General features: G+C 42.5%; 1 protein-coding gene and 1 pseudogene across 2 annotated transcripts in view; both read left to right on the forward strand.

Annotated features, from left to right (window-relative positions):
* DHX35 (DEAH-box helicase 35) overlaps positions 1-25,702 on the forward strand; it is a 68,541-nt gene that overhangs the window by 18,240 nt on the left and 24,599 nt on the right. For both annotated transcript variants that reach the window (XM_043883597.1, XM_043883598.1), the window contains exons 4-12: positions 1,867-1,944; positions 7,328-7,432; positions 9,832-9,893; positions 10,716-10,785; positions 12,970-13,029; positions 18,465-18,577; positions 19,507-19,603; positions 20,562-20,720; positions 22,714-22,924. In XM_043883597.1, the coding sequence (XP_043739532.1) occupies positions 1,867-1,944; positions 7,328-7,432; positions 9,832-9,893; positions 10,716-10,785; positions 12,970-13,029; positions 18,465-18,577; positions 19,507-19,603; positions 20,562-20,720; positions 22,714-22,924 (955 nt within the window). The remainder of the gene's footprint in view (positions 1-1,866; positions 1,945-7,327; positions 7,433-9,831; positions 9,894-10,715; positions 10,786-12,969; positions 13,030-18,464; positions 18,578-19,506; positions 19,604-20,561; positions 20,721-22,713; positions 22,925-25,702) is intronic.
* LOC122682353 lies at positions 8,484-8,579 on the forward strand (annotated as a pseudogene).

The raw sequence follows: 25,702 nt of genomic DNA on the forward strand, positions 1-25,702 counted from the left end.
CTTTGTGATGGACTATACAGTCTATGGAATTCTCCAGGCCAGAATACTGGAGTGGGTAACCTTTCCCTTCTCCAGGGGATCTTCCTAACCCAGGAATCAAACTAAGGTCTCCTGCATTGCAGGTGGATTCTTTTCGGCTGAGCCTTAAGGGAAGCCCAAGAATACTGAAGTGGGTGGCCTATCCCTTCTCCAGCAGATCTTCCTGACCCAGTAATCGAACTGGAGTCTCCTGCATTGCAGGAGGATTCTTTACCAACTGAACTATCAGCAAAGTATTAAATTCCTACGTAAAAACACTTATTATATTTCTGTGCCAATCTGTGTATGTGTTAAAAATCACAATTTATGCTGATACTTCATTGATTCCAGTCCAACGGCATAGGACTCATTCTAGCCTTTCCTTATCTGTAACTCTTCTTCCATAGTGAGAAACGCCATCCTCATCGTCTGCAATGTATTTATTTATTTGTTGAACTCTCAGTTCAGTTCAGTAGCTCAGTCATGTCCGACTCTTTGCAGCCCCATGGACTGCAGCACACCAGGCTTTCCTGTTTATCACCAGCTCCTGGAGTTTGCTCAAACTCATGTCCATCGAGTCAGTGATACCATCCAACCATCTGTCGTCCCTTTCTCCTCCTGCCTTCAATCTTTCCCAGCGTCAGGGTCTTTTCCAGTGAGTCAGTTGTTCACATCAGGTGGCCAAACTCTAGTGAGCACATAAAAAGCTCCAGAATTGCTAGCCCATACCCCTGACATTTACTAACTAGATTGTAGCATTGAGGTACTGTTCTTTTTGTCATTGACTTTCAGTTAAGATTCTGTTTTCCAATATCCTAGGTTGATTTACTTCTCCACCCTCTTCAGGGTGGTCAGTTATTCATTTGTATACAGATAGGGTCATTTGTTAGTGTTTGCATTTCTTTTTGGTTTCCCTCGACATCCTGGTTGCTTTTTTGGTGTATTTGGGTATTTGAAGAGTACCTGCAGCGTGACTGTGGTTCTGAGAGTCAAGGCCGCACACAGAGGTCTGCTCAGAACATTGTCGCTCTTTGTCTCTGCTGGCCTGTTTCAGTTTCTCCCCTTTTCCTCCCCTTTTTCACCCCTTTCCTACTGATCCGCCTCAGAAAGCCATTCTCTTTAATTTCTAGTTTGCCCTTCCTTTTGAAGAAATAAGCAGATACATGTAGTATTTTTAATCTTTTTGTTTCTGTTATAGAAGTAATATATGTATTTATTGTAAAACAATTTAGACATTACAAAAACATGTACCTGTGCTAACCACTGTTAACCCATTTTGGATTTAAAAGCATATAATCAAATAGTTAAGAAATAAGTGTATGTGGCAAATAAATACATAGATAATCAAATTTAATGTATACGGATATCTAATGGAATACTTACATGTATTTAAAATCTAATTTTTTGCAATGACATATGTTTTATTGGTCTTTATAAAAATTATAATTATTTTTAGTTACTTTGGTTAAAATATTTTGTATGGTTGATGTTCATTGAACTGTCTATGTATGTACTTTAAAATTCTTTGTTCTACAGATTTATCAGTGTTTTGAGGGACCAATGGATAGTTTTTCTATTCCTTGAGGCAGCTGAAGTATGGGGACATTTTATAAGACGGGGGAGTTAGAATGTTGAATTTATTATGCATGTGCTATGAACTTAAAGCAAATGACCTTACATTTCCAAACCTCAAATCCCTCATCTGCAAAATAATTTTTTAAATACCTGCTGAAATAAGAACCATCTGTTACTTCCTTTCTCGGTAATTTCAACCCAGGGTCATCCTGGGGTAGATTGTTTCTGGTGAAGTGGTGTCAGGTGTGTGCTGAAACATGATTTTATTTGCAGTACCTGGCAGAAGCTGGCTGGACGGCCGAAGGAAGAGTGGTGGGAGTCACCCAGCCCCGGAGAGTGGCTGCCGTTACAGTGAGTTTCCTTTCTCCTGGAAGGACTCTGCCTGTGTCTGTATTTCAGTGGCTTCTTTTTTCTTCTTTCCTACAAGCTCCAGATGAATATGACACTGCTCCTCAAGAATTGAATTCTTCAACTTAAAAAGAACTATGATCTGATTATTTTTGTAAAATTGATACCTGTACATTATGAATTTTTATGTAATAATAAATTACTAAAGTCAAACAGAAAAAGTAATTAGGAAAAAAAAAACCAAATCTCACCACAAAGCAAAGACAGTGTGAATGTTTGTGAGCATCATTTTAAGCTTCATTTTATGTTTAGATAAATAATTGGCTAGATGGATAGAAATAATTTTATAAAAATGGGTTCGTAGCCATATATTTGCTTTTGCTGTATTTAACAAAAGAAGAAACTGCATTGAAATGGGAACTTTGGAGTACTGAACTTTGGGTAAGTATTTGTTCAGCACAGGAGAAGTTATTAAAGCTTGAAAGTGAAGAAAAAGGATTATAGAAAGCTTTAGAAGGTTACTTATTTTTGGAACTATGTTATAGGTAGTTGCCTATTATAAAAGAAGCATAAATTAGCATGCTTATTCTTTCCACCTTTCTTTCCTCCATTTGTGATAAATTCCGAACTATAATTTTAATTTCAAGATTATAAGTACATGTTCTTTTCTGTAATCATAACTCCCACAGGCATTTAACTTTAATTCTAGTTTAATAATTGCTAATTATTTTCCATGGTTTTGCCAACCTTGAACTGCTCATTTCACTTTTTTTTTTTTTTGCACTTTACTTCTTGATTGGCTGAATTGTATATGCCTGAGAATGTCTGATTGTGGTCTTATTCTTGATTTGCACTCTGTAAGAGCCCTATAGGTATTGCCCTGCTGCCTTTTGGCCTCAAGCATCGCTGTATAGAAATAGTCTGAGGTCTGAGATCCACTGGAGCCCCCCTCACCTTCCAGGCTTGCTTTTTCTGCTTGAATGCTTGTAATACTGCTGTTTCATTGGGATATGTCTTGATGCTGATTGTTCTGTCTCATTTTTTCTTAAATGTGGAAGAACTTTTAATCTTCACATTAAATCTCTTTATATCAGGGCAGGTTTTCTTCTGTTATATCTTGGCATACTTTTCTGTACCATTTATTTTTTTTTTCTCTTTTCCAAGAGCACCAATTAAGTGTCTTTTAGATTGCCTTTGTGTCTTTTTAGTATTTATCACTATCTCTGGGATCATCGCCTTTCCAGTTTGTTTTGTGATATTTCTTTAAGCCTGTCCTCAGTGTTCATGATTGTTTTTAGTCAGATTTATTCGATTTTGTTTTCTTTGCATCTCTACCTGGGTCTCATAGTCACTTCTTTGCGCTTTTTTTTCCCCCTCTATTAGAGAAGTGAATATTTAAAATGGGAGGTGATATTACATTACAAATTTTAAAAACTGATAAGATAAAAAGAAAAACCCTGATTAATACCACCAACATTTTTTTAAAAACCCAGAAAATAACATAGTATTTTTATTAATTAACTGTCTGACACATTTCTGTAAATCTTTTTTCCTGCAATTTTTGGTCTATCCCCACTGAGCACCTCTTTACCTGACGGTTTTCTATTATTTTTCCCTCAATGAGAGTAGAACAGTATTTTAGTGTCTATAGTGTGGGTGATTCAGCTTTGCTTTGTGTTGCTGATACTAGAGAAGCTCCTTTAGCTTTGTAACTGACATTTTTAGCATTGTGTAAATTAGGGGGATTGTCTTCATGTTTGGGAAAAGCCTCTCTGTAGTTTCTTTCAGGGCCAGGCTGTGAGATCTGGAGGATGTCCACAAGTTGATTTTTCTGACCTGTCCATTTGAGACCTTGTTTCTCTTCGACTCTGCTGTGACTTTATCTCTTCTTTAAGCTGTTTTAGCTTAAGCTTGTGATTTTTTTTGAAACTGGATTTCTTTGGCTGAATTCTGTCTCTCTGGGTAATACTTTTATAATTTATTTTTTCTTTTAAATCTGATTATTTGTTTTTGGCTGCCCTGGGTCTTTGTTGCTGTGCGGCCTTTTCTCTGGTTGTGAGAAGTGGGGGCCACTCTTTGTTGCAGTGCAGCTTCTCATTGCAGTTGCCTCTCCTGTTGCTGAGCGTGGGGTCCAGGGTGTGTGGGCTTCAGTAGTTGCAGCACACAGGCTCAGTAGTTGTGGCTCCAGGGCTTATTCCTCTGTGGCACGTGGCATTTTCCCGGACCAGGGATCGATCCCATGTCCCATGCATTGGCAGGCGGATTCCTGTCCACCGTGTCACCAGGGAATTCCCCAGAATGCCTTTATTTTGACATCTCTACCTGGACAAGAAATTAATTCTATCTCCTTGAGTTATTTTTCCTCTGTATTAAGTTTTAATTACTTCATTATTCTTTACCCCCAAAGTTCACTTTCTACTTGTCTTCTAGTTAGACATCACTGATGAACATTTTCCAATTTCTTCTGTGTATCTAAAAATGGAAGTAGTGGTTTGGCAACTTGACTACAGCGTTAGATTTAACCTTTGATGTCATGAAAGATGATTCACTTATTTAAAACATTCGAGCAATTTTTTCTGTTTGTGGTTTGGAATCCCAGCTCTTAATCAGTTTGCATTTTTCCTCCAAATTTGTAGCCATGGATAATTTCCATGAGACCACATGCTTTCTCTTAGAGGACAAAGAGTATATAAATTAGCCTAGTAGTATTAATAGAGCTGTCAAGTTTGAAATGCTCCATCTCCACAAGTACTTTTGTGTGCAGACTAAAATCCGAAAACAGTGTCAGAGCCGAAGAACAGATGGCATAAGCCACTGCCTGATCTCAGTGAGAGGTAGCTCCTTAATGAGCATTTCACTGGACTCCTGGTCTGGGTTAGACTTCACGAACAGGCCCTGCCTGGGCCTGTGATTCAGGACAACTGCTAAGCTTGTCTTTTTTCAGTTTCTTGCTTTGTAAAAGAGGGTCTCTTGCCCACCCAATGGACTGGGTGCATGTTTAATAAGATACATTTTGTGACAGCTTGGAGCACAGCACCTTCACATAGGAAGTGCTCGGTCATTGGTGGTTAGTCTTTCTTTTCTTTTTTGCAAGTCTTCATTGAATTTGTTATAGTACTGCTTCTGTTCTGTGTTTTGGTTTTTGGCTGAGAGGCATGTGGGGTCTTAGCTCCCGGACTAGGGAGTGAACCCACACTCTCTGTGTTAGAATGCAAAGTCTTAACCACTGGATCACCAGGGAAGTGTCCCTGGTTTTCTTCTGACCTCCTTTTTCCTATATCTGTTTGTTCTATCAAAAAACCATTATTTATCCCATCTAATTGATGAGCTTATTGGGAATAGAACTTATACAGTAGAGATAAAAAAAAAATTCCCTAAAAAAGCCCATAGAATATGGCTTTTCAGATGTCTAGTGGTGTGACCATACATAAAATTTCTGAAAAGGAACTTGAAAATAAAATCCATTTTATAGCAAATGTATACAAATAGTGAATAAATGTTTGGCTTCATAAAATGATCACATTTTTATGGAAAGGTTGGTTCCTTTATGCTCACTTTTACAAGCTGGTTTTCCCCATAAGCTCCAGTGTCTGTATGCACACACTCTCTGTGCCAGTTTTTAAGATTTATAGTTTAATGATCTGTAGGGTTGGAATTGAAACAATAACAATAACAAAACTGTCCTGGTGAAATACTGGTTATTGGGAGCTGCAACCTCCAGAGGTAGAGCAGTGTAGGATGAATTTCTGGTTTCATAAGATGTTTTGAAAGATTCCGTGGTGCATACCAGCTGCTTGATGACAGATTCTGTCTTGGCCTCTGAGATCTGTAATTTCAAGTCACTGGGCAGGGCCACTTTCTGGTCCTCATCTGCTCTTCAGTTTCTTAAACACTGATGGTCAGATAACGCCCAGTGTGCTCGGCTTGCAGCACTGGATGCAGGGAGCCTCTGGACTCCTGGACCTGGGGCTGCTGCAGCCCAATGGCTGATGCTGAAAGCTCTGTGTCAGACGTGCCCTGTGTCAGCTTATGATCCAAACTCAGGACGCAGGGACTAGGTGGCGAGGCTGCCTCGCCTGTGAAAGGAGGAGACAAGATGCTGGGGGTTGGTTGGTAGAGTCCCCGGGAAAGCTCTATAATTTTGCTTCCCTTTGGGTCTTTTTTAGTTAGATAGTTTACATAATGAGCATTAAACTCTTTATTTTCTTTCAAGGTAAACTAAATTCTAAGTGTTATTGCTCTTCTACTTTTATGTTTATTCATTTTATCAGATATTTTAAAAAATTTATTTATTTTTTAAAGTGTCCAGCAATTATTTTATTTATTCATTCTTTTTTTAAATTTGGTTGCATCACATGCCATGTGGGATCCTAGTTCCCCAACTAGGGATCAAACCCACACCTCTTGCATTGGAATCTTGGAGTCCTAACCACTGGACTGCCAGGGAAGTCCCCAGATATTTTCTGTTATTAAGTTAATAGCCTATGAATGGCCTTCTGGAGTAATAGATCTTATAGCTGGATTCTTTTTTATCTTTCCTACCCTCACCTTTGTTTTGTTTTATTTTTCCTACCCTCACCTTTCATTTGTTATATATTGGTAGGTAAAAATTGTATCTATACTTTATGGTCTTCATAGTATGTTATTTTTTTTTTTTAAATTATGTTAACTTGGAGCCTTCATTAACTTTCTCATCTCATCTTTCATGTAAAAATTTTTTTAACCTGCATTCTTAACCTTTTAGTAGTTTTGGTAGCTGGGACATTGTTACAAGTCATTTTAGATTATCTTGCTCTGAAAATGTTGTTCTTTTGTTTCCAAAGAGAAAATGAACAGTAACCGAGTGTTGAATTTGGTCATTCTTGTTCTTTTGCCTTTGTGGTCCCGTGGAAGTTGTTTTATTTCAAGGCATAAAGACATGGAAACTTCTCCCTAGTTGGTATGCTAAAGAAAGCTTTAGGAAAAGGATGAATCTTGAAATTTCTTCTTTTTCCCTTTTTCCTTCAGCCACCAGGAAACCTAGAGCTGAATTTGTGGCTCAACTTAAATAACTTTGGCATATCTGTGTTTTTAAAAATTTTCTCATTGGCTTTGACCTTTTGAATTTTATGTATAATTTCTTTGATCCTGATCTGTAACCTTTTTACATGATTCTATTTTTATTCCATACTTAGTGTTCTTATAAGTTGCCTCAAGTCAACGTAAAGTAGTTTATCGTTGTAAAGATTATCACACTAGTTCTCTGCTAACCTGCCCCTTCTCTTTTCATTTTCCACTGTGTTCAGCATAGTGTTTAAAAAATAAGTGACCTTTAGATTTTCCATAGTATGTGCTCTGGGCAGTAATTTCTATGTCTCTATTTTCAGCATGATCTTTCTTCCCAAAGGTTGCAGGGAGAGTGGCTGAGGAAAGGGGTGCAGTGCTGGGCCATGAGGTGGGCTACTGCATCCGCTTTGATGACTGCACCAACCCGCTGGCCACGAGAATTAAGGTGAGGTCACAGCTGCTTTCCTGCTGTAAATAAGGAAGAAGATTATTTGGGGAGAGGTAAAAACACACAGCCAGTGCTGCTGACTAAGCCTCTGATGCCATGACAGAAAGTGTATGAGAGCATCCTGGCCCTCAGGGAAATCAGCCTGGGAGGTGCACAGCTCTTTCTGTGTCCTCACGTCTTAGCCCAGAAAGGACTTTGGAAGTCGAGTTACGCCCTTGGTTCTTCAGGTGAAGAGGTTGAGGACCTGGGAGGTTGAGTGACCGCCTGACGTCATGTGCTCATTGGTGGTAGAACCAGAGCTCAAAGCAGCCCTTTCACATGTGTGTTTCATTGTTTTTCCCCACCAATCCACGTAGCTGTCTAAGTACAGAAACTTACCTATAAAAGACTTAAAAACAGGGACAAATAGTATAAATTGATAAAGTGTAGAATTCACAAATATTTGTGCTAATTAGCGCTGGCCTGTTTTCACATGATAATGGATTTTATGTGTGTTCTTTGACCTTGTTGCTACTATTAAAATAATTAGCATCATAGAATCAGGGTACAGTTAGCAGTGTCTACTGTGTTCCACTGTGTGAATCACTCTCTTCAGATAGTGCTGGAAGCAATGGATGAAAATGCTTTGATGGAGAAAAACAAACACTGTATAATATCACCTATGTGCGGAATCTAAAAAATAAAACAAACTAGTGAATATAGCAAAAAAGAAGCAGACTCACAGACACAGAGAACAAATTCGTGGTTACCTGTGGGGAGAGGAAAGAGGGAGGGGCAGTACAGGGGTAGGAGCTTAGGGAGTACAAACTACTGTGTAGAGAATAAGCTACAAGGATACATTGTACAAAATGGGGACGATGGCCAATGTTTTATAATACCTGTAACTGGAGCATAATCTTTAAAACTTGTGAATCACTCTATTGTGCACCTGTGGCTTATATAGTATTGTACATCAACTATACTTCAGTAATAAAAATTTTAAGTTTAAATTAAAAAAAAAGAAAATGCTTTGATGAAATAAACATTCGTTATTAGAATCTCAGTTACGAGGACTATACTTTCAGGGATCATTTCTATAGTTCGTTACTAGAGAAGTTTCTCTGATTGTGTAGAATCTCAGTTACCTCTCAGTTTGCAGCAGAGGAACTGAAAATAGTTAGATGATCTAAATGCAGTGATTTGTAAAAATGTGGACCTTGTTTTCTAAATTTCTGTATTTTCTTACCTTTGACATTCATTTTTCTAGGTAAGGGATTTATTCTTCTATACCACCAAATGGATTTACACTAGCTCATTTCTAGATAGCTTTTAGTGACTTGCATAATCAAATGACTCTTTTTAGAGAGTCTTTTATGAGAAGTTTCGTGTTCCATTTGGTAATGGTTTCCAGGCACTCAGCCCCCGACTGATGGGCTGTCATTGGTGGCACGTTCTCACTTGTACTTCTATGTGTATGTGTGGCAGCTCGTATCAGGTCCAAGAAAAATACGATGGACATGCACCCTGCTTTAAAAAATGAAACAAAAAGGAAAAATACTAAGAGTAGCCTGTGAGGGAAATGTTTAGCTTTGTTAAAGACTGATTTGTTTTGGGGTGAGAATAACAGCATCTGGTTGTTAACTGTGTTTTTCTAAAGCATATTCGTAGACACTCCTTAATCCTTAATGATAATATTAATAATTGACGTTCTTGAGCTCTCTCTGTGTGCTGGGGCCCTTGCTAAGCCCTGTACATGTGCACTGAATTCTCCCACTTAATTCTCACAGTAACCCTGTGAGACAGATGCTTTTATTTTCTCCATTTTACAAATGAGGAGTTGGGCTCAGAGGGGGTAAGTAACTTGCCCAGGGTTTGCACAGGTAATAAGAGGAAGAGCGGAGATCTGACCCAGCAGCCGGATGTGATAGCTTGTATTCCTGACCACAGCCCCAGTCAGCCTTCCTAAAATAATATCAGTTGAAGTTGAGGTTATTCACCTCAGGAGCTGCAAGTTTATGGTCCTCGGGACATTGTAGGAAGAGTGATCTCTGACTCAGGGGCATGCCCCTGGGCAGACCCAGGTTTGTCTGCAGTGTCTATTCATAGCAGTACCCGTGATCCAGGCTCAGAGGAAATGGGGCTTAGTCAAAACTCACAGAGCAAATGCAGGTAAAATTTGCAAATAGAGTTGCCAGCTCTTACTGAGGGTCCTGTGTTCAATATTTTGTTTGGAAACCATTCTGTTGCTTGATAACCAAAATTTGGGAGTATTTTCTCACAGTCCTTAGTGGGATTTGTCTTGTACAAACACTGGTGATGAGGTTGTATGTGTTTAGTTGGACTTGAACTCTGAAGGAAAGTCATGAATATACAGTGTAAATGAATTATTTCTAAACCTTTGTGTTTCTGTGTTTTAGTTTCTGACCGATGGAATGCTGGTCAGGGAAATGATGGTTGATCCATTGTTAACAAAATACAGGTAAGTATATTTTTCCTGTGATAAGTTTCCTACAGTTTCAAAAATAGACAAGTAGATTGAGGAGCAGTTGTGTTAATAGCTGGGATTCGTGACCACACTCAGCTTTCCCAAAGCTTCTCTCCTTCCTTTGGCTGTTGCGACCTCTGATGTTCTTTTCAGAATATATAGAGTCAAAACTGGGCTCATTAAAATCCCTGTCATTATTTGAATGATCTCTTGACTTGTTTTTATCTTGCTGGAGGGTGACTGCAGAGGCACAGCACAGAACTGGGCAGCGATTTGTTGACTGTAACGTGCAGAGTCCAAACAATTACTCACATTTTCCGTCTCCTTGTGGGTCTCTGTTCGTTGCTCATCGTATAAAATGGTCCCACTCAGGCTCTGTGTATCCTGGGGAAGGATGTCATATTTAACTCCCTGGTACCCATGTGGCATAGCCATGACTACGTGCCTCTTTGTGCTGTTTTATTCAGATTTTTAGTCTTTGGGTGGTTGGGCCTTATCTCAATTTTTATGTGCTCCGTGGGGCTATATGTTATATTGAAATTTAAAATCATGTATTAGATTCTGTTGGGATCCAGCATTGGTGGTAAAACTTTAAAAGTAGCAATAAATAACAGCATTTTCTTTACCAAGATAAGTTGAAGTGCCCATTTTTATTAGCTTTAGAGTTACTGCCTTGTCAAAGAGGAGGTACTTGGTGTTACTTTTTGCTGCAAGGTGATCGAATGGGGGCTGAATCCCCAGCAGTCCCTTTGATGTCTGGATGGGTTTGTGCGGTGGTTGGTTTGATGCCCACTGAGATTGTCCCTCTGATTCTAGTGCCATCATGCTGGATGAAGCCCACGAGAGGACCTTGTACACCGACATTGCCATTGGTCTGCTGAAAAAGGTGTATAGATTTACTGCCAGACTTCTGGTTTTGTGTTTTTGTCTTGTTTGTTGTTTCATCAGGAAAGACATTGTAGCAGTTTAGAAAATTCAGCAAAATACAGAGGAAAGAAATGAAAATTGTCAATCACCCTACTCATGCAGAGACAGTCACCGTTAGAATTTTGGAATGTTTCCTTCTCTGCTTTCTCCTTTGTGTGTCTATGTGCGTACTCATGCACCTGTTTTGGCCCAGTGGGGATTGGGTTGTTGTCTCACGTGTATCTTGCATACTTCTCTTAGCGTTGCATAAGGATCATTTTCCTCTGTCATTCAATATTCTCTGAAGACATTTTTAATGGCTATATAGTCACATGTCTCTACCATAGAGTATTTGATGCCTCCATTACAGTTAGGCATTTATATGGCTTCCAGATTTGAAATATTTTAAATAATGTTGCAGGAAGCACCCTTGTGGTTAAATCTGTTGGATATCTGTTTCTTTTCTGTCTTTTGCTTTTCATTAGAGATTTCAAGCATATCCCAGAGTCGAGAGAAGGGTTTAATGACCCCCATGTGCCCATAACCTGGCTTCAACAGTTACAACCCATGGCCGGTTTTGTTTCAACCTTACTTCCATCCTCTTCTCCCTTCCTATATTTTCTGGTTGTTTTCTTTGGGGATATTTCTGATCCCCAGAGTCTAGAGCAGGGTGATTAAAAGCCTGGACTCCGGGTCTGACTACCTGGGTTTAATTCTGAATGCTGAATTTGCTCATCGCTCAAATGGGGCTGATACCAAGTTTTTCTTTCTCTGTGCTGCTTTACTTTCCTATCCAATAGCCACTGGCCACTTTAGATTTAAATTAGTTGAAACAGAATAAAATAAAAAATTAATTTCTTTAGTCCTACTGGCTGTATTTCAAGGATTCTCTGGCCACATGCAGCTAGTGGCTACCGCAGTGGGCAGAACCTTTAAGCATTCTCTTAGGTCTGCCCTATAACATCATTTGTTGTGAAACTTAGACAATACAAAATATTCAGGATGGCGCCTGACACAGGGCCATGAATAGACTGTGAGATACCTTTCCCTTGGGAGGATGTGTGCAGCTGAGTGAGGGGATGGTGGGCTGGATTTTAGAGGCCCCTAGCCTCTTTGTGTGGAGTAGGCAACGGCACCCCACTCCAGTACTCTTGCCTGGAAAATCCCGTGGACGGAGGAGCCTGGTAGGCTGCAGTCCATGGGGTCACTAAGAGTCGGACACGACTAAGCGACTTCACTTTCACTTTTCACTTTCATGCATTGGAGAAGGCAATGGCAACCCACTCCAGTGTTCTTGCCTGGAGAATCTGAGAGACGGGGGAGCCTGGTGGGTTGCCGTCTATGGGGTCGCACAGGGTCGGACACGACTGAAGCGACTTAGCAGCAGCAGCAGCAGCCTCTTTGTGCAGTGCACGTACTACACAACTGTACGCAGAGACCTTGGAATAGCACATAGCTTACTATATGCTAGCTGCTGCTGCTGCTGTTTCCATTATTTATTTCTTGGCCAAAATTTAAACTTTTTGATACTTGTGAGGAATTATCCCACTCTGTTATTACCTTCTTAGGAATGGTATAACAAGGGGGCCCATTTCACTGAATCTTTGCCAACACTGAAAATAAATTGTTGCCAGTGTGATGGATGAAACAATAATCTCATTGTTAACATTTTTTTACTATAATTTATTTGATCATTTCTCCTGTGACCACTAATCATCTGTTTCTTTGAATAACTGTTAATATCTTTTATCCATATTTCTGTCTTGGTGTTATTATTTATTGTTTGGTTTTTCATACTTTAACTGTATATACACAGATTCTGACGATTCAGAGACCCAGGTGTCAGTAAAAAAATGGTTTTACTTTTGGTAAATTCAAATTTGTGTCTTAAAGCTCCTTTATACTTTCTTTTTTCTTTTCTAATTTTTTGTTTTGGAAATTTTTTATTACTCACACAGTTAGAAAGACTAGTATAATGAACTGCCCTTTCATCTGTTACTTAATAGTTACCAATTTGTGGTCAGTCTTGTTTCATCTTTAAGCTCCTCCCCATCCCCCTACCCCCCTCCACACACTGGATTATTTTGTAATAAATTTTAGATATCAGATTATCTCATCTGTGTCACAGTGTTATCATTGTTTTTCTGCACGCCTTCTTTTTTAGATTCAGAAGAAGAGAGGGGATCTTCGACTGATTGTGGCTTCAGCCACTTTGGATGCAGAGGTAGGAGCATTTCCACTGTCACCCTCTGTCCCTGGTCAACGTGGGGATTGTTGGTCATGTCCTTGGGAAGCTGCCTCCAGCTGGAGCTTATCTTTGGCAGGATGGCCGACCTCCTCATGGGGCCATCTGATGTCCTAGATTCCATGTCCTCGGAGGAAGTTCCTTTTCAGCTCGTGGGTGGAAATAGCCTGTAATTAATTGAGTTCATAATTACCTATTGTCTTGTTTCTCTACATGCTATATTTTCCCCCACACAGGCAGCTTCTTTTTATTACTCTTTTCAGTAGGAGGCTATACTTCTTGAATTTATGACCTTAGCATTTATATTTAGATTTTGGGAATACAATTAAAGTTTTCCCTGTACATATAGTAATTTTCACGTTACAGTTTTTTATGGGTAAGGGTACATTCGTTTTCATTATTTGAAAAAAATTTTATTGAAATAAGTTGATTTACAGCATTGTGTTAATTTCTGCTATACGTGTGTGTGTGTGTGTGTTTATATATATACATGCAGTTTTTAAAAATATTCCTTTCCATATGGTTTATTACAGAATTCTGTATATAGTTCTCTGTGTTAAACAGTAGGACCTTGTTGTTTATCCATTCTATATATATAAATGCTAACATCTGCTAACCCCAACCTCCCACCCTGTCCCTCCCCCAGCCCCCTCCCCCTTATTTTTCCTCTCTTAATGACTAATATTTTAGTTCAGACAGCAGTTCAGCTCAACACATAATTTTGACCATTTGCTGTATATGCACATGCAGACCACACGCACACAGCTCACACACACAGAAGCACAGCGCTGGCTACAGGTGATTCATACACCCCCCGACTGGTCAGGGAAGCAGACACATAAGTAGGTGTTTGCAGTTCAGTTTGTTCAAGGTGCTGAGACAGCCAGGGACGGGGTGCTTTCTCTCTAGCCAGCTGGAGGGTGTCCAGAAGCTTTCACGGAGTAGAGACATCCCACCTAGGCTGGAAAGATGCACACAAGTCTGCTAGTTTTGTGGGGTGGGGAAGGGAGTCCTAGGCATGCAAAGAACCATGGGGGTGTGAAACGTGTGTTCAAAGGGCTGTGAGTCAAGTGTAAGGTGGGAGCCAGATCTCGCTTGCAGCACCTGCTGGGAGGTGATCTGTCCGCCGACCCGCAGTCACCCCTCCGACTTCTGCTTTCAGTTCCTGCAGTGCTGCTTACACACCAGCCTCACCTTGCTTTTCCTCAGAGGGGTCTTAATCATGCTTCTGCTTTTGGTGAGGGGCGCCCTCTTTTTAGACCATTCTTGCTTCAGATGTTCTCATGGCCTTGTACTCATTTTCTTCCAGTCTTGGTCAGGTATTAGCACCCAGAGAGCCTTCCCAGACCAGTGTCTACAGCCGAGCCCCTGTCGCTCTTCATTCTCTCGCTCTCCTCCTCGTTTCTGTTTAGCCCTTCTCACTGGCTACCATCATGTGCATATCTGGGTGTCTGTTGATTGTATGTCTCCCGTCACTAAAATGTAAACACTGTGAAGGCTGGGACTTTGACTGTCTTACTCTACTTTATCCCTTTCATCTGAGACAGTGTCCAACACAGAGTAGGGACTGTGGATTGAATGAATTTTGATTGCGTGGAAAGGGATGGGAAATTCAGATGGGAGAGGCTGGGAGGGGTCAGATGATGGGGGGCCCACAGGCCACGTGAACTTCACCCTCCCACCTGGGCAGCAGCCCTAGCGTGTGTGCGGCTTGGCAGTGACTTGATCACATTTGTGGGGTTTTGTTTTGGCCGAGCTGGGTCTTTGTTGCTGCGTGCAGGCTTTCTCTAGTTAAGGTGAGCGGTGGCTACTGTTGAGTTGTGGTATGTGGGCTTCTCATTGCAGTGGCTTCTCTTGTTGTGAAGCACTGGCTCTGGGCCTGCAGACTTCAGTAGTTGTGGCGCGTGGGCTTAGTTGCTCTGTGGCAAGTGGGATCTTAGACGAGGGATCGAACCCCCATGCCGTGCATTGAAAGGTGGATTCTTAGCCATTGGACCACCAGGGAAGTTCCATATTTGAGTTCTAGAAAGATCACGCTGGTGCTGTATAGAAGAGACACAAACAGCTGTGGCGATCACAGTCAGGAAGCCAGTTCTGCAATCCAGCTGAGATGAAGAGGGCCTCGCTCCTGGTCTCCATGTGGCTTCCAGGATGCAGAACAACTTGGAGGGAGAAAAAAGTCAGCCTGGCTGAGAGAGGGGTCTGCATGCTGCCTGACAGGTTTCTTGGACCTTCTCACAGTGTAGGAGTCTGATGTCTTAGTTCTGCCCACTGTAACTTTGGGGTTAAAGCTCTCTGTTGCCCTCTTTAATGAATTCTTATGCCCTTCACCTGTAATCCCTGCTGGGATGTTATTTTAACCTCATCTCTTGTTACCTCTTCCATGGCTGAGTTGTCCAGAACATCATCTCCATTTTACCTCTTACCTTTAACACCACCCGCTTTTTAAAATTGCTCCCGATAGTTTTTATTGTGGTTAAAATCTATAACATGTAAATTTTGGAATCATCAGTAATATTTATTGCTTACGGTTGCCTTTCATTGTCTTTAGTGTGGCACGGAGATGGAAAAATATAGCTTCTTTCCACTCTGCCTGCCGTAGTTGATGGTGATGCACTTCCTGGGAGTGATTTTTTTAGGTGGGAGGGTGGAATGTAGGAGTTGTGTCAGCCTTGGGTGTACTAGGATGCACGGGTTGCCAGACATCAGCAACTTTTCAGCGGAGCCTTGAGTGGACTTGGGTCATTCATTTCTTCATCCCTTTCTGGCCTGGGAAGTGAAGAGTGAGTTGTGTGTGTGTATGTGCATGAGGGGAGACCTGGGTGGGTGTGGATGCCCGTGGGATATGGAATGTGAGTTCCCAGGTGAGAGTAAGAAAGCGAAGAAGAGGAAGGAATGGGCTGAAGTGGACGAGAGAGGAGGAGTGTGTGAGAGTGGTGAATGGGGGGGTGTGACTCAGGTAGCATTTTCACCTAGAGGCCCAGGGATGCCACAACGCCTCCCCTGTCCCCCAGCTGTTAAGTCTGTGGGCAGCAGACTCATTCCTAACTCCACTGCCTGGAGGGATTGATGGCACCTGCTCTGGTTTTGCTCAGGGCCTTGGGTGGCCCAACCTGCAGTGGAAGACACCCAGTGACTGCGACTGGGAGACAGAGGCCAGCAGAGTTGGATGGGGCTGATCAACTTGTCACCTTCATTGGTTTAGCTCTTTCTTAATATCAACCTAATTAAGCCAGCACTTAATTAGAGTGTAACTGAGTATAATTATGAAGTATTTATTGACCATTGTATCACATGGTTTTTTTTTTCTTTTATTGGCTTCCATTCAGCTGGCAGAAAACATGATCATTGACCCGTCCCACGGTTTTTTTTGTCACACTCCAGATGCTTGAAGAGAGAATAATTTTATCTTTCCAGATTCTTAGAGAAGGAATTTGGGGTCCATTATAGTCAGGTACCCACATGGAACCATTCTGCTGGGCCAAAGATGGGCAGATCATGTTGGCATGGCTGCTGGGGGTCCACTCCTGTGGGCCAGACCAGAGCCACTAGTAGAGAAGGAAACAGGTGAGCAGGGGAGGCGATCCCGCAGACATCCACGTCATTTGTGTCCGTGTCATAGACAAGCCTCTTCCTCCTAGTCTTTTTATGTGTGTCTGTGTCAGTGTGATCCTTGGCTTTCAAAATTGACTCTCACTCTTCTTTTTCTGGTGGGTTGAACTCATTTCACTCCTGCTGGTCCTTCATTCTGCCTCAAGTTGCAGACCCTGTTGACACCATGTTTATTTGCTTTCTAGTCTTTAATTTTCTGTGTGTATGTGTTTAATACTTCCAAATACAGATAAAAGATAAAGATCTTAAGGACAAAAATCTTGTGCCTTCTCAGTTAATGCTGAGTTTTATTTCTTAAAAGAGTAACTCTCTGTCTTTACGTCTCTGCTGTCATCGTTGGAAGGGGTGTGCCTCTTCTCCTTCCCAACCAGTAATAGCCCTCCTCATCCTTTCAGGCTTAGCCAGGGGATCCTGCCACCTCCAGAACTCCCTCCCTACCCCACGTCATTTCGGGCCCTTTCCTCCTCCCCTGATTGTAACTCACAGCTCTTTTCTGGTCACCTAGTCATTGAGGCTCGCTTTATGTTATGATTGGTTTTTTGCACACCTTTCTCCCTGGCTTATTCACTGTTTGGGGGACTGGGGTGCAGTGCCTTCTCCCTTGTTTGTGCGTCACTTGTAGCCTGCCCATGCTTTGCATACCATGGGACACAGGAAGGCTGAAGTCACTTGCAGGGAATTTACTTGAAAGAAGGGTGGAGCTGTTGGGTCTTCATAGCACAGCACAGTACTTTTGGCCCGAGGCTTGTTCTTTTATGTCTGTGTTTACTCTTCTCAGACATGACTTGGAGGTTGACACGTAGCATGCAGGTATTTTGGAGTTCAATCTAGTCGACTCTTCTAGAAGTGCTCCTCCGAGTCTTTTCATGTTGTACTTGATTGAAGTTCTCAGGGCACCCCTGGGATCCTGGTTTCCAGGAGAAGATGTGGACGTGTTTAGGGGAGATACCTGGGAAGGAAAGAAGACAGGCCTGGTGATCCCATGGCTGGGCCTCCTAGGAGAGGAGGAAGCAGCACGTGGCCAGGCCTCAGGGGACCGGGAAGGTCAAGCGCTCTCCCACCGGCCTCCCGAAAGACTGCAGGCCTGGGGATCAAGTGCCACTGAAGAAGACGTGGCCACCTGTTTGGGTGGAATTGCCAAGAGCCACTTCTCTCAATGAGGTCTTGTGGGAGTGTGGGAGAAGTGGATAATTGCCGATCTGCCCGTACAGAGTGTTGTGCTGCCTCCTGAGGGGCATATAAAGAGGGAGAGGACTCTGTTCTGCAAACACAGGACCTGTAGATCTGTGATTGCACTGCCAGGAACATCCCTGCCATTCACAGATGTACAGGTTTCCTTTATACAGCGATCACCTGTGTGGTCAGAGCTGTGCTTTCCAGATCAGAAGTACACATCAGCCTGGTGTAATCCACCTTTAACTTGAGTTACACCTTCTGACCTAGTCTGTGGTTAAATGCAGTATGGGGGAGGGGCTGGGTGGGGTAAGATCAGTAATCCCTCTGCTGCGTGTTGACTTAGGTTCATAGCTGAATGCACTTTGGAAATCTAACCTTGATCATTTCTGTCAAATCTTCAGTAAAGGGTCTGTCATTGAAATGTGACTCCCCAAAGTTACAAGAATAAAAATGTGATTCTCTGAATAATTTTGTTATCCTTAGTCTGTATTACATATAGCCAATCCCTATCCCTGACCCCCTGCTCTGCCAGTTTTATATTATTTTCTTTCTTTTCATGAGTTACTATGAACCTTTTTTTTTTTTTTTAATTTGAGCGATGAATTTTTTTTTTTAATTTCTTTTAGAAATTTCGGGATTTCTTTAATCAAAATGACACCAGTGATCCAACCAGGGATACGTGCGTGATCCTTACAGTGGAAGGGCGAACATTTCCAGTGGACATCTTTTATCTACAGAGGTTTGACAGTCCTTGCATTTTTAGTGAGGGCGACTGGAAAACCAGGCCTGTTTGGTGGGCTGAGAAGCAGCTGCGTCTGCTTACAGCTTCGAGGGCGGTGCGCCAGGCTGCTGAGGAAGGGCATGTTTTGTCACTGATGGGATGTTCTGGAACCCTCCCTCAGTATCGCTGCAGGATTTTAAGTCTCCCTCCAGATGTGCAGTTTTCCATGACTCTGTGGTCCCTGGCTCAGCTGCAAAGAGCAAAATGAGAACAAGGTTGCAGGGAGGAGGGCTCTAGAACAGTCCGAACTGGGCTTTACAAGATAACCAGCTTGGGTGGTATTGGTGATTTGAATCATTTGGTTCTCAACCCTCTACATCTTAGCAGGAAGGCCTGGCTGACATTTTCCGGAGGAGCCTCTTTGAATAGGAAAGGGTCATCCTAATTCCTACTCCTTGTCACTGGACAGAGGAGGACCGGGAGCCTGGGCCAGAGGCAGATAAAGTCAGAGAGTTACGGGCCTGACTTCTGAGTCATTTTAGAGGGACAGGCACCCGTGAGCTCCATCTGCTCCCCTCAGACATGCTGCTGGTGGTCAGGAGGGGAAATGGAAAGAATGTGGAATTTAGCACTGGGACAAGAGACCCAATTTTCCTGGCTAGGGAATCTTTGCATGCTAAAGATAGGACATTGGTTTGCATGGGCTTTATTGCTTTTCTGTCTCTGCAAATAAAGCCAAAAATAGTAGTTTACATGTGATTATGGATTGTATTTGAATGCTGCATTTAAAAAAAAAAGAATGTTTATTTTAATTATTCATATGCCGATTATCTGCTGGGCAGGCCCAAACTAACTTTCACAAGGCTTTGCTGCCAGATTACTAAGGTAATTGATCTATAAATAATGAGCATATTCTGGTGATGAATTTATCTCATACATATTTTCAGTCCTGTTCCAGATTACATCAAATCAACCGTAGAAACCGTGATGAAAATTCACCAGACTGAGGGAGATGGAGACATACTAGCATTTCTCACTGGTCAGGTAATTCCATTGAACCTTTTTTCCTCTGGCGAACAGACATATTAAGTACCAAATGGAACTACACTACAATAAAAATTAAAGAAAAAAAAAAATCTTTAAAAAAGCAGCACCAAAATGTATACAGAAGCTTATTACTTTACTTAGCCATCAATCTCATGTTTTGTCTTTGTGGTTACTTGATTGCATAAAAAAATTGTTCAGTTTGATGTCATTCATCTGTTGACTCAATTGCCAGAGAATCATTAGCTCCTGCCTGTTCTGTCTGCCAGACATTGAAAATTTATCAGCTAACTGCAGAGTAAATCAGAGAGCTAAGCCAGTGGGCCGTTTAGATACCAGATTGAGTCCTGCGTGAGGTGCATGTTGTGCCTCTGTGTCGCTGCTGCACCTTTTTCCCAGTGACACCTTTGCAGCTCACCCTGGAGGGAACAGGTTGGCACACCACTGGAGAAACAGCCAGACAGGCCTAAAGGCTCACTCAAGGTTGTAGTTCTCTTCAGAACTACCCTCTAGTGGTAATCATTTCCACTGTCAAGCATTTTCCATTGTGCAGTAATCTTTTCTAGGACAGGCTTACAGTGATTTTGTATGCCACAACTTGTCCATGTGTATGCCACAACTTACTTGTCCATGTGTATGCCACACTGTTTGCTGCAGTGTATTAAAAAAAAACACCTGAGTAAAATAGTCATTTTGGTGCATCAGGAATTCTTCTATTGACTGCAGGTACTATGGATTTCAGTAATTAATCAGACAGTCATGATTTTACACCCCGTTGACACCGTTGTTCGGTTGCATTTGATTAAATACCACCCCAGTGTGGAGTGATGACTCTGACAGTCACAAATCTGGCCGCATTTATAGTCTTGACCCCATCCTACATTTTTCTTGCAGTAGGATAAAATGAGATGCTTCAGTCCGACCTCGATTTCTTTGGTCCCCATTTTGATGATTTCAGGAAGAGGTGGAAGCGGTCGTGTCAGTGCTGAGCGAGCAGGCTCGAGCTCTAGGTCGGACTGGGATGAAGAGACACCTCCGGGTTCTCCCCATGTATGCGGGACTGCCCTCCTCTGAGCAAATGAAGGTGTTTGAAAGGGTGTCACGCAGTGTCAGGAAGGTAAGATTAACCCAGGAACCACGGGCGTTTGCAGCCGTCTGTGATCACGTTGGTGCCCCCTTGCTCTCTACTGGAGAGGCTTATTTTACATTGAAGTAGAACATGCTAAATAGGAAGGTATTTTAAAAAACTTAAGGTCTGTATTTCTGTGTAGCCGAGCTAAAAGCATACAGAAAGAAATTCCCAGTAGTCCAGTGGTTAGTACTCTACTCTTCCACTGCTGAGGGCCTGGGTTCAGTCCCTGGTTGGGCAACTAATTTCCCTCAAGCTGCATAGCAACCCCCCCCCCCCCCAAAAAAAAAACACAAATAAGGACAAAAGCACACAATCAATAATGAGTTGCAAAGATTTCTCAGCCTGCCCCACAGAAAGTTTAATAATTATCAGAGTAGGTGACTTCTCTTTGCTTCTTTTCTTTCCCTGTCACACAACAGTATCTTGGTTTAAAGGATTGTCTTGGTGAATTGCGATCAGTCAGAAACAGTAGATTAGCTACTGTAAAATGGTTTCTCAGCCATTTAAGTCAGTTAGTTCAAGGTGTGCTTAAAAATACCTAGCCTTGAAGTTGGGGTGGGGAAGGGCTGTGAGAACCACTGGTTTAAAGCAGCCAGTAGGCAGCCAGTCTGTTTCCTGTCTGTCACCTCCCTGGGTTCTGCTCTGTTCAGCCTTCATCCAGTGAGGAAGGTACAGAACTGGCCCAGAGTTGCCTTAGAGTAGCTATTTATCAGCAGGTGGCAGAGACCACAGTAGGTGAGGGACGGCCGGTCTGAGGATCCACCCCCAACTTCAGGTCACTTTTAAGAGGGCAGCCTGGCCACTGGGACGGAGCAGCTCAAGTCTGTCCAGTCAAACGTGAACCGTCACCACCCAGTCAGGAGACCTGGGTTACCCTGTGCACTGGGATGAGTTACTCAACCCCGAGGCCTGGTTTTCTCAGCTATAAAACATGAATAATAGTAACTTTTAGATGGATGGTTTTATAGCATAAAATCCTGACTCTGCTACATAAAAATAGTAGGAGGTTTTTGTAAAATGATCTATGTAAAAGTGCCTGACAAAAGTTCCAAATGCTACCTATATGTCTCCTGCTGCTTCACACCCTCTGGGGGCAGTGCTCAGTGCCCTTGGAATAAAATGCAAACCCCTCCTGTGGCCCAGAGACCATGCATGATCGGGTCCGTGCATCCCTCCTAACCTCATGTTTTATTTAATTATCCTGGTCTGTGGCTGCATCGGCTGTTTCTTCTTCCTCTGTCTGGATCTCTGTAGGGCCGGTTGCTGCTTGTTACTCAGGTCTCAGCCTAAAATCATCTTTTAGAGAGGCTTTCCCTGGCCATCTAACCTGAAGTAAGCATGCTCCATTATTAATGTATTATAACATGAGGTATACATTGAACACTACATAATACTAGAGTATTACCCTATTGCGTTTTCCTTCTGGTGTTCGTCACTTTCTTGTTTATGTTCACTATTTCTCCACCCAGACACTCCCACTGGAATGTGGACTCTCTGTCCATTGTACATTCCTAGCACCTTGAAGAGTGCCTGGCAAAGTGCAGACCCTCAGAAAGCAGTTAGAATGTGAGTAAAAGACAGGTACAGGTGGTGATGTGCATCACTTGAGTTGACAAAAGGTAAAATCTAATATTTGTTGAATATTTTCTTTTGAGCCAGCTACCAGGGTCATTTCATGTATGTTTCACGTTTAATCCTTTCAAGAACCTCAGGAGAGGATAAATTTTATTATGGAAACAAAGAAACATGCTCGGGAGGTTAAGGAACTTGTCCAAGGTCCCAAGCTTAGGGAGAATTGAAACCCAAGACACCCTGAGCCTAAAACTCATCCTAGTCCACCCAGGATACCTAACTGCCTCTCACAGGTTCTACACTGTTGAAGATATCTTGAAATCTTTTAGGACTTTGATTAGTTTATTCAGGGTGAAGACAACCAAAACACTTTTATCCTGACTCTCCTTCCTGTGGGGGAACCTAGGTGATCGTGGCCACCAATGTAGCAGAAACCTCCATCACAATCAGCGGGATCGTGTACGTGATTGACTGTGGCTTCGTGAAGCTCCGGGCCTACAACCCCAGGACAGCTATCGAGTGCTTGGTGGTGGTCCCGGTGTCCCAGGCATCAGCCAACCAGCGAGCAGGACGTGGTGGCCGCAGCCGCTCAGGGAAGTGTTACCGCCTATATACAGGTAAGTGTGGCTTCTTCTCTTTTAGGGGTTTTGACTTTCTCCTAGTCAGCCTGGGCATCAGAGAATATTACAGGTATCTACCCCTAATAAGCAGAACTTAAGACCCAGATCTCCCTCACAAGGCCTTCTGTAATCTGACCCCCACCACTTTCCTCACTCCAGACATGGCCCTTCTTTGCTACTGCTCCTCACTGGCCAAAGCTAGACCAGTTTTAAAAAAATATTTATTTATTTGGTAGCACTGGGTCTTAGTTATGGCATGCAGGATCTTTAGTTGCAGCATGTGAACTCTTAGCTGGGACATGTAGGATCTAGTTCCCCAACCAGGGATGGCACCCTGGAGCCCCCTGCATTGAGAGTGAGGAATCTTAGCCACTGGACCACCATTGAAGTCCTATGAATTACCAATTATTTGCCACCCCTTTTCTGACCTAGTCTGGGCCTTGGCCTGTCTGCAGCCATGTGACATGTAGCTTGGACCCTTGTGGCTCATGTTCTGTCTTTCTTAACATTCTCTTAGCATCATGTGGCATTTTTTTTGTTCTGGGATCCTTGAATCCTGTGGGGCCCCACAGTGGGTTCCATCTTTACCTCTGGTTCAGAGCACCTTTGCAGAGCCAAACCAGCAGGGTCTCTCCTGAGACTTGTTGATAGAAAGCAGTTGGTCAGCTCCTGCTCCATGCTTGACTTTGAAGGAGCAACATGAAATTACAATGAAGATGGTCTTAGCCCTTAAGAAGCTTTCTCTCCAACTAAACAGCAGTCTTCTCTACAGAAAATGAGGTCCCCAGAGCCACTCTTTACTTCATTGTACCTCTCTTTTGTGGGTGATGGTGTCAGAGTTTCTCTCAATTATCTAGACTTAATTTTCAAGTCATTTTTAATTCCCTCCTCTGTCCAGTATCCCTCTGCAGTCACTTAACCAGATCCAGGGGTTTTACCACTTATCTCTCCTTTCCTTTCTGATTACCATCATCCTTGTTCAGTCCTTGACATCATTTATTCTTTTTCCCAGATGTTTACAGAGCACCTGCTCTGTGCCAGGCCTGGAAATCTAAAGCCAGATGAGACACGGTCTGAGGCCACATGGCTGACAGCCTGGTGGTGGAGGCAGGCTCATGAACAGATTAGCATATTATGGTGTGATAGAGTTGCCATAACTGAATGAGCCTTGGAAGCAGACAGCAGGGAGTTATTCCTATTAGGGAGGGCTTCACAGTCCATAATTGAGCCTGATCTTACCGGCAACCCAGTAGTTAATCCAGTTGAGGGGGGATAGCAGTGGGTTAGATTTCATCACAGCGGGCAGAGGAAGTAGAATGTACCAGTACTTGGAGGGGAGGAAGAGGGTAGGAAGAACTCATGGAAGGGAGGGAGAATGCAGAACCTGAGGCCAGAGAGGTAAGGATCATCCACTGAAGGTACTAAGAGGGAATAATGGAAATAGAAAGAGGAAAGCCCGTTTCAGAGGCAAACTGAAATACGGGGTAGAGGAAGTTTCAGGAAACTTAAATTTTTTTTTTTTAATTGAGGTGAAATTTACATAATATGAAATTAACCCTTTTAACTTGAACAGTTCAGTGGCATTTATTATCTTCACGGTGTGCAGCCACCACCTTTATCTAGTTATAAAACATCTTTATCACTCGAAAGTCAAGTCCTTACCTGTTAAGCAGTATTTCCTTCTTAATTTCTCCCTGCTGCCAGCCCCTGACAACCAGCAGTCTTTGTTCTGTTGTTTTGGATGGTCAGGTGGCCCTCTGTATCCATAGATTAAACCAACTGCAGATGGAAAACATTTGGGAAAAAAATTCCACAAAGTTTCAGAAAGCAATACTTGAAGTTGCCCACACACCAGAAACAGTTCACATAGCATTTGTATTGTGTTAAGTCCTAAAAGTAACCTAGAGATGATTTAAAGTATTCAGAGGATGTGTGTAGGTTATGTGCAAATACTGCGCCATTTTCTGTAAGGGACTTGAGTGTCCTCAGATTATGGTTATCTGCAGTGGGGGAGAGGGGTGTCCTGGAATTAGTCTCCTGTGGATCCCAAGGGATGAGTGTATTTGTTTTGGATATTTTACATAAATCATACGACATTTTGTGTCTGGTTTCTTTCACTCAACATAATGTTTTCCAGGTTCATTTACATTGTAGTGGTACTTTATTCCCTCTTATGGTCAAATAATATTCCATTGTATGAACGTACCACGATTTGTTTATCAGTTGATGGTTGTTTCTACCTTTTGACTATTGTGAATAGTGCTGCTATGAACAAATATGTACATGTACCTCAGTCTGTGTTTTTAATTCCTTTGGGTATACACCTAGGAGTGGAATTGCAGGGTCACATGGTAATTCTTTGTTTAACTTGAACTGAAGTTACCTCTAAAGAGGAAATGGCCAGCATCATCTCACGCTCCAAGGAAATCAAACAGCAGACTGTAGACTGAAGATAGGCAAGTGGATTTGGGTAAAGGGTCACTGGCTGCCTTAGTGTGAGCAGCTTTAGTGGAGGTGAGGTTGGGGGGAGACCACCTGCCAGTAATGGGGTACATTGTTCCAGCCTCTAGGTTTCCTCCGCTAGCCTCCTTCAGAGATCACAGCTCTGAGCAGGGTGCTACCTCCTCTGACCCTTGACAGTTTCCCAGATCCTTCCGGGACTGCTAGCCTGTCTCCTCCCACTGTCCACAGCACTGACCCTGCACTGCATCCCTGCTCAACTGCTCTCTCTTTTGAATCTACCTTCTGTTTTCCCACATCCGCTTCTCATACCTT

The sequence above is a fragment of the Cervus elaphus genome, chromosome 23 (assembly GCF_910594005.1).
Source record: "Cervus elaphus chromosome 23, mCerEla1.1, whole genome shotgun sequence".
Lineage (NCBI taxonomy): Eukaryota > Metazoa > Chordata > Mammalia > Artiodactyla > Cervidae > Cervus > Cervus elaphus.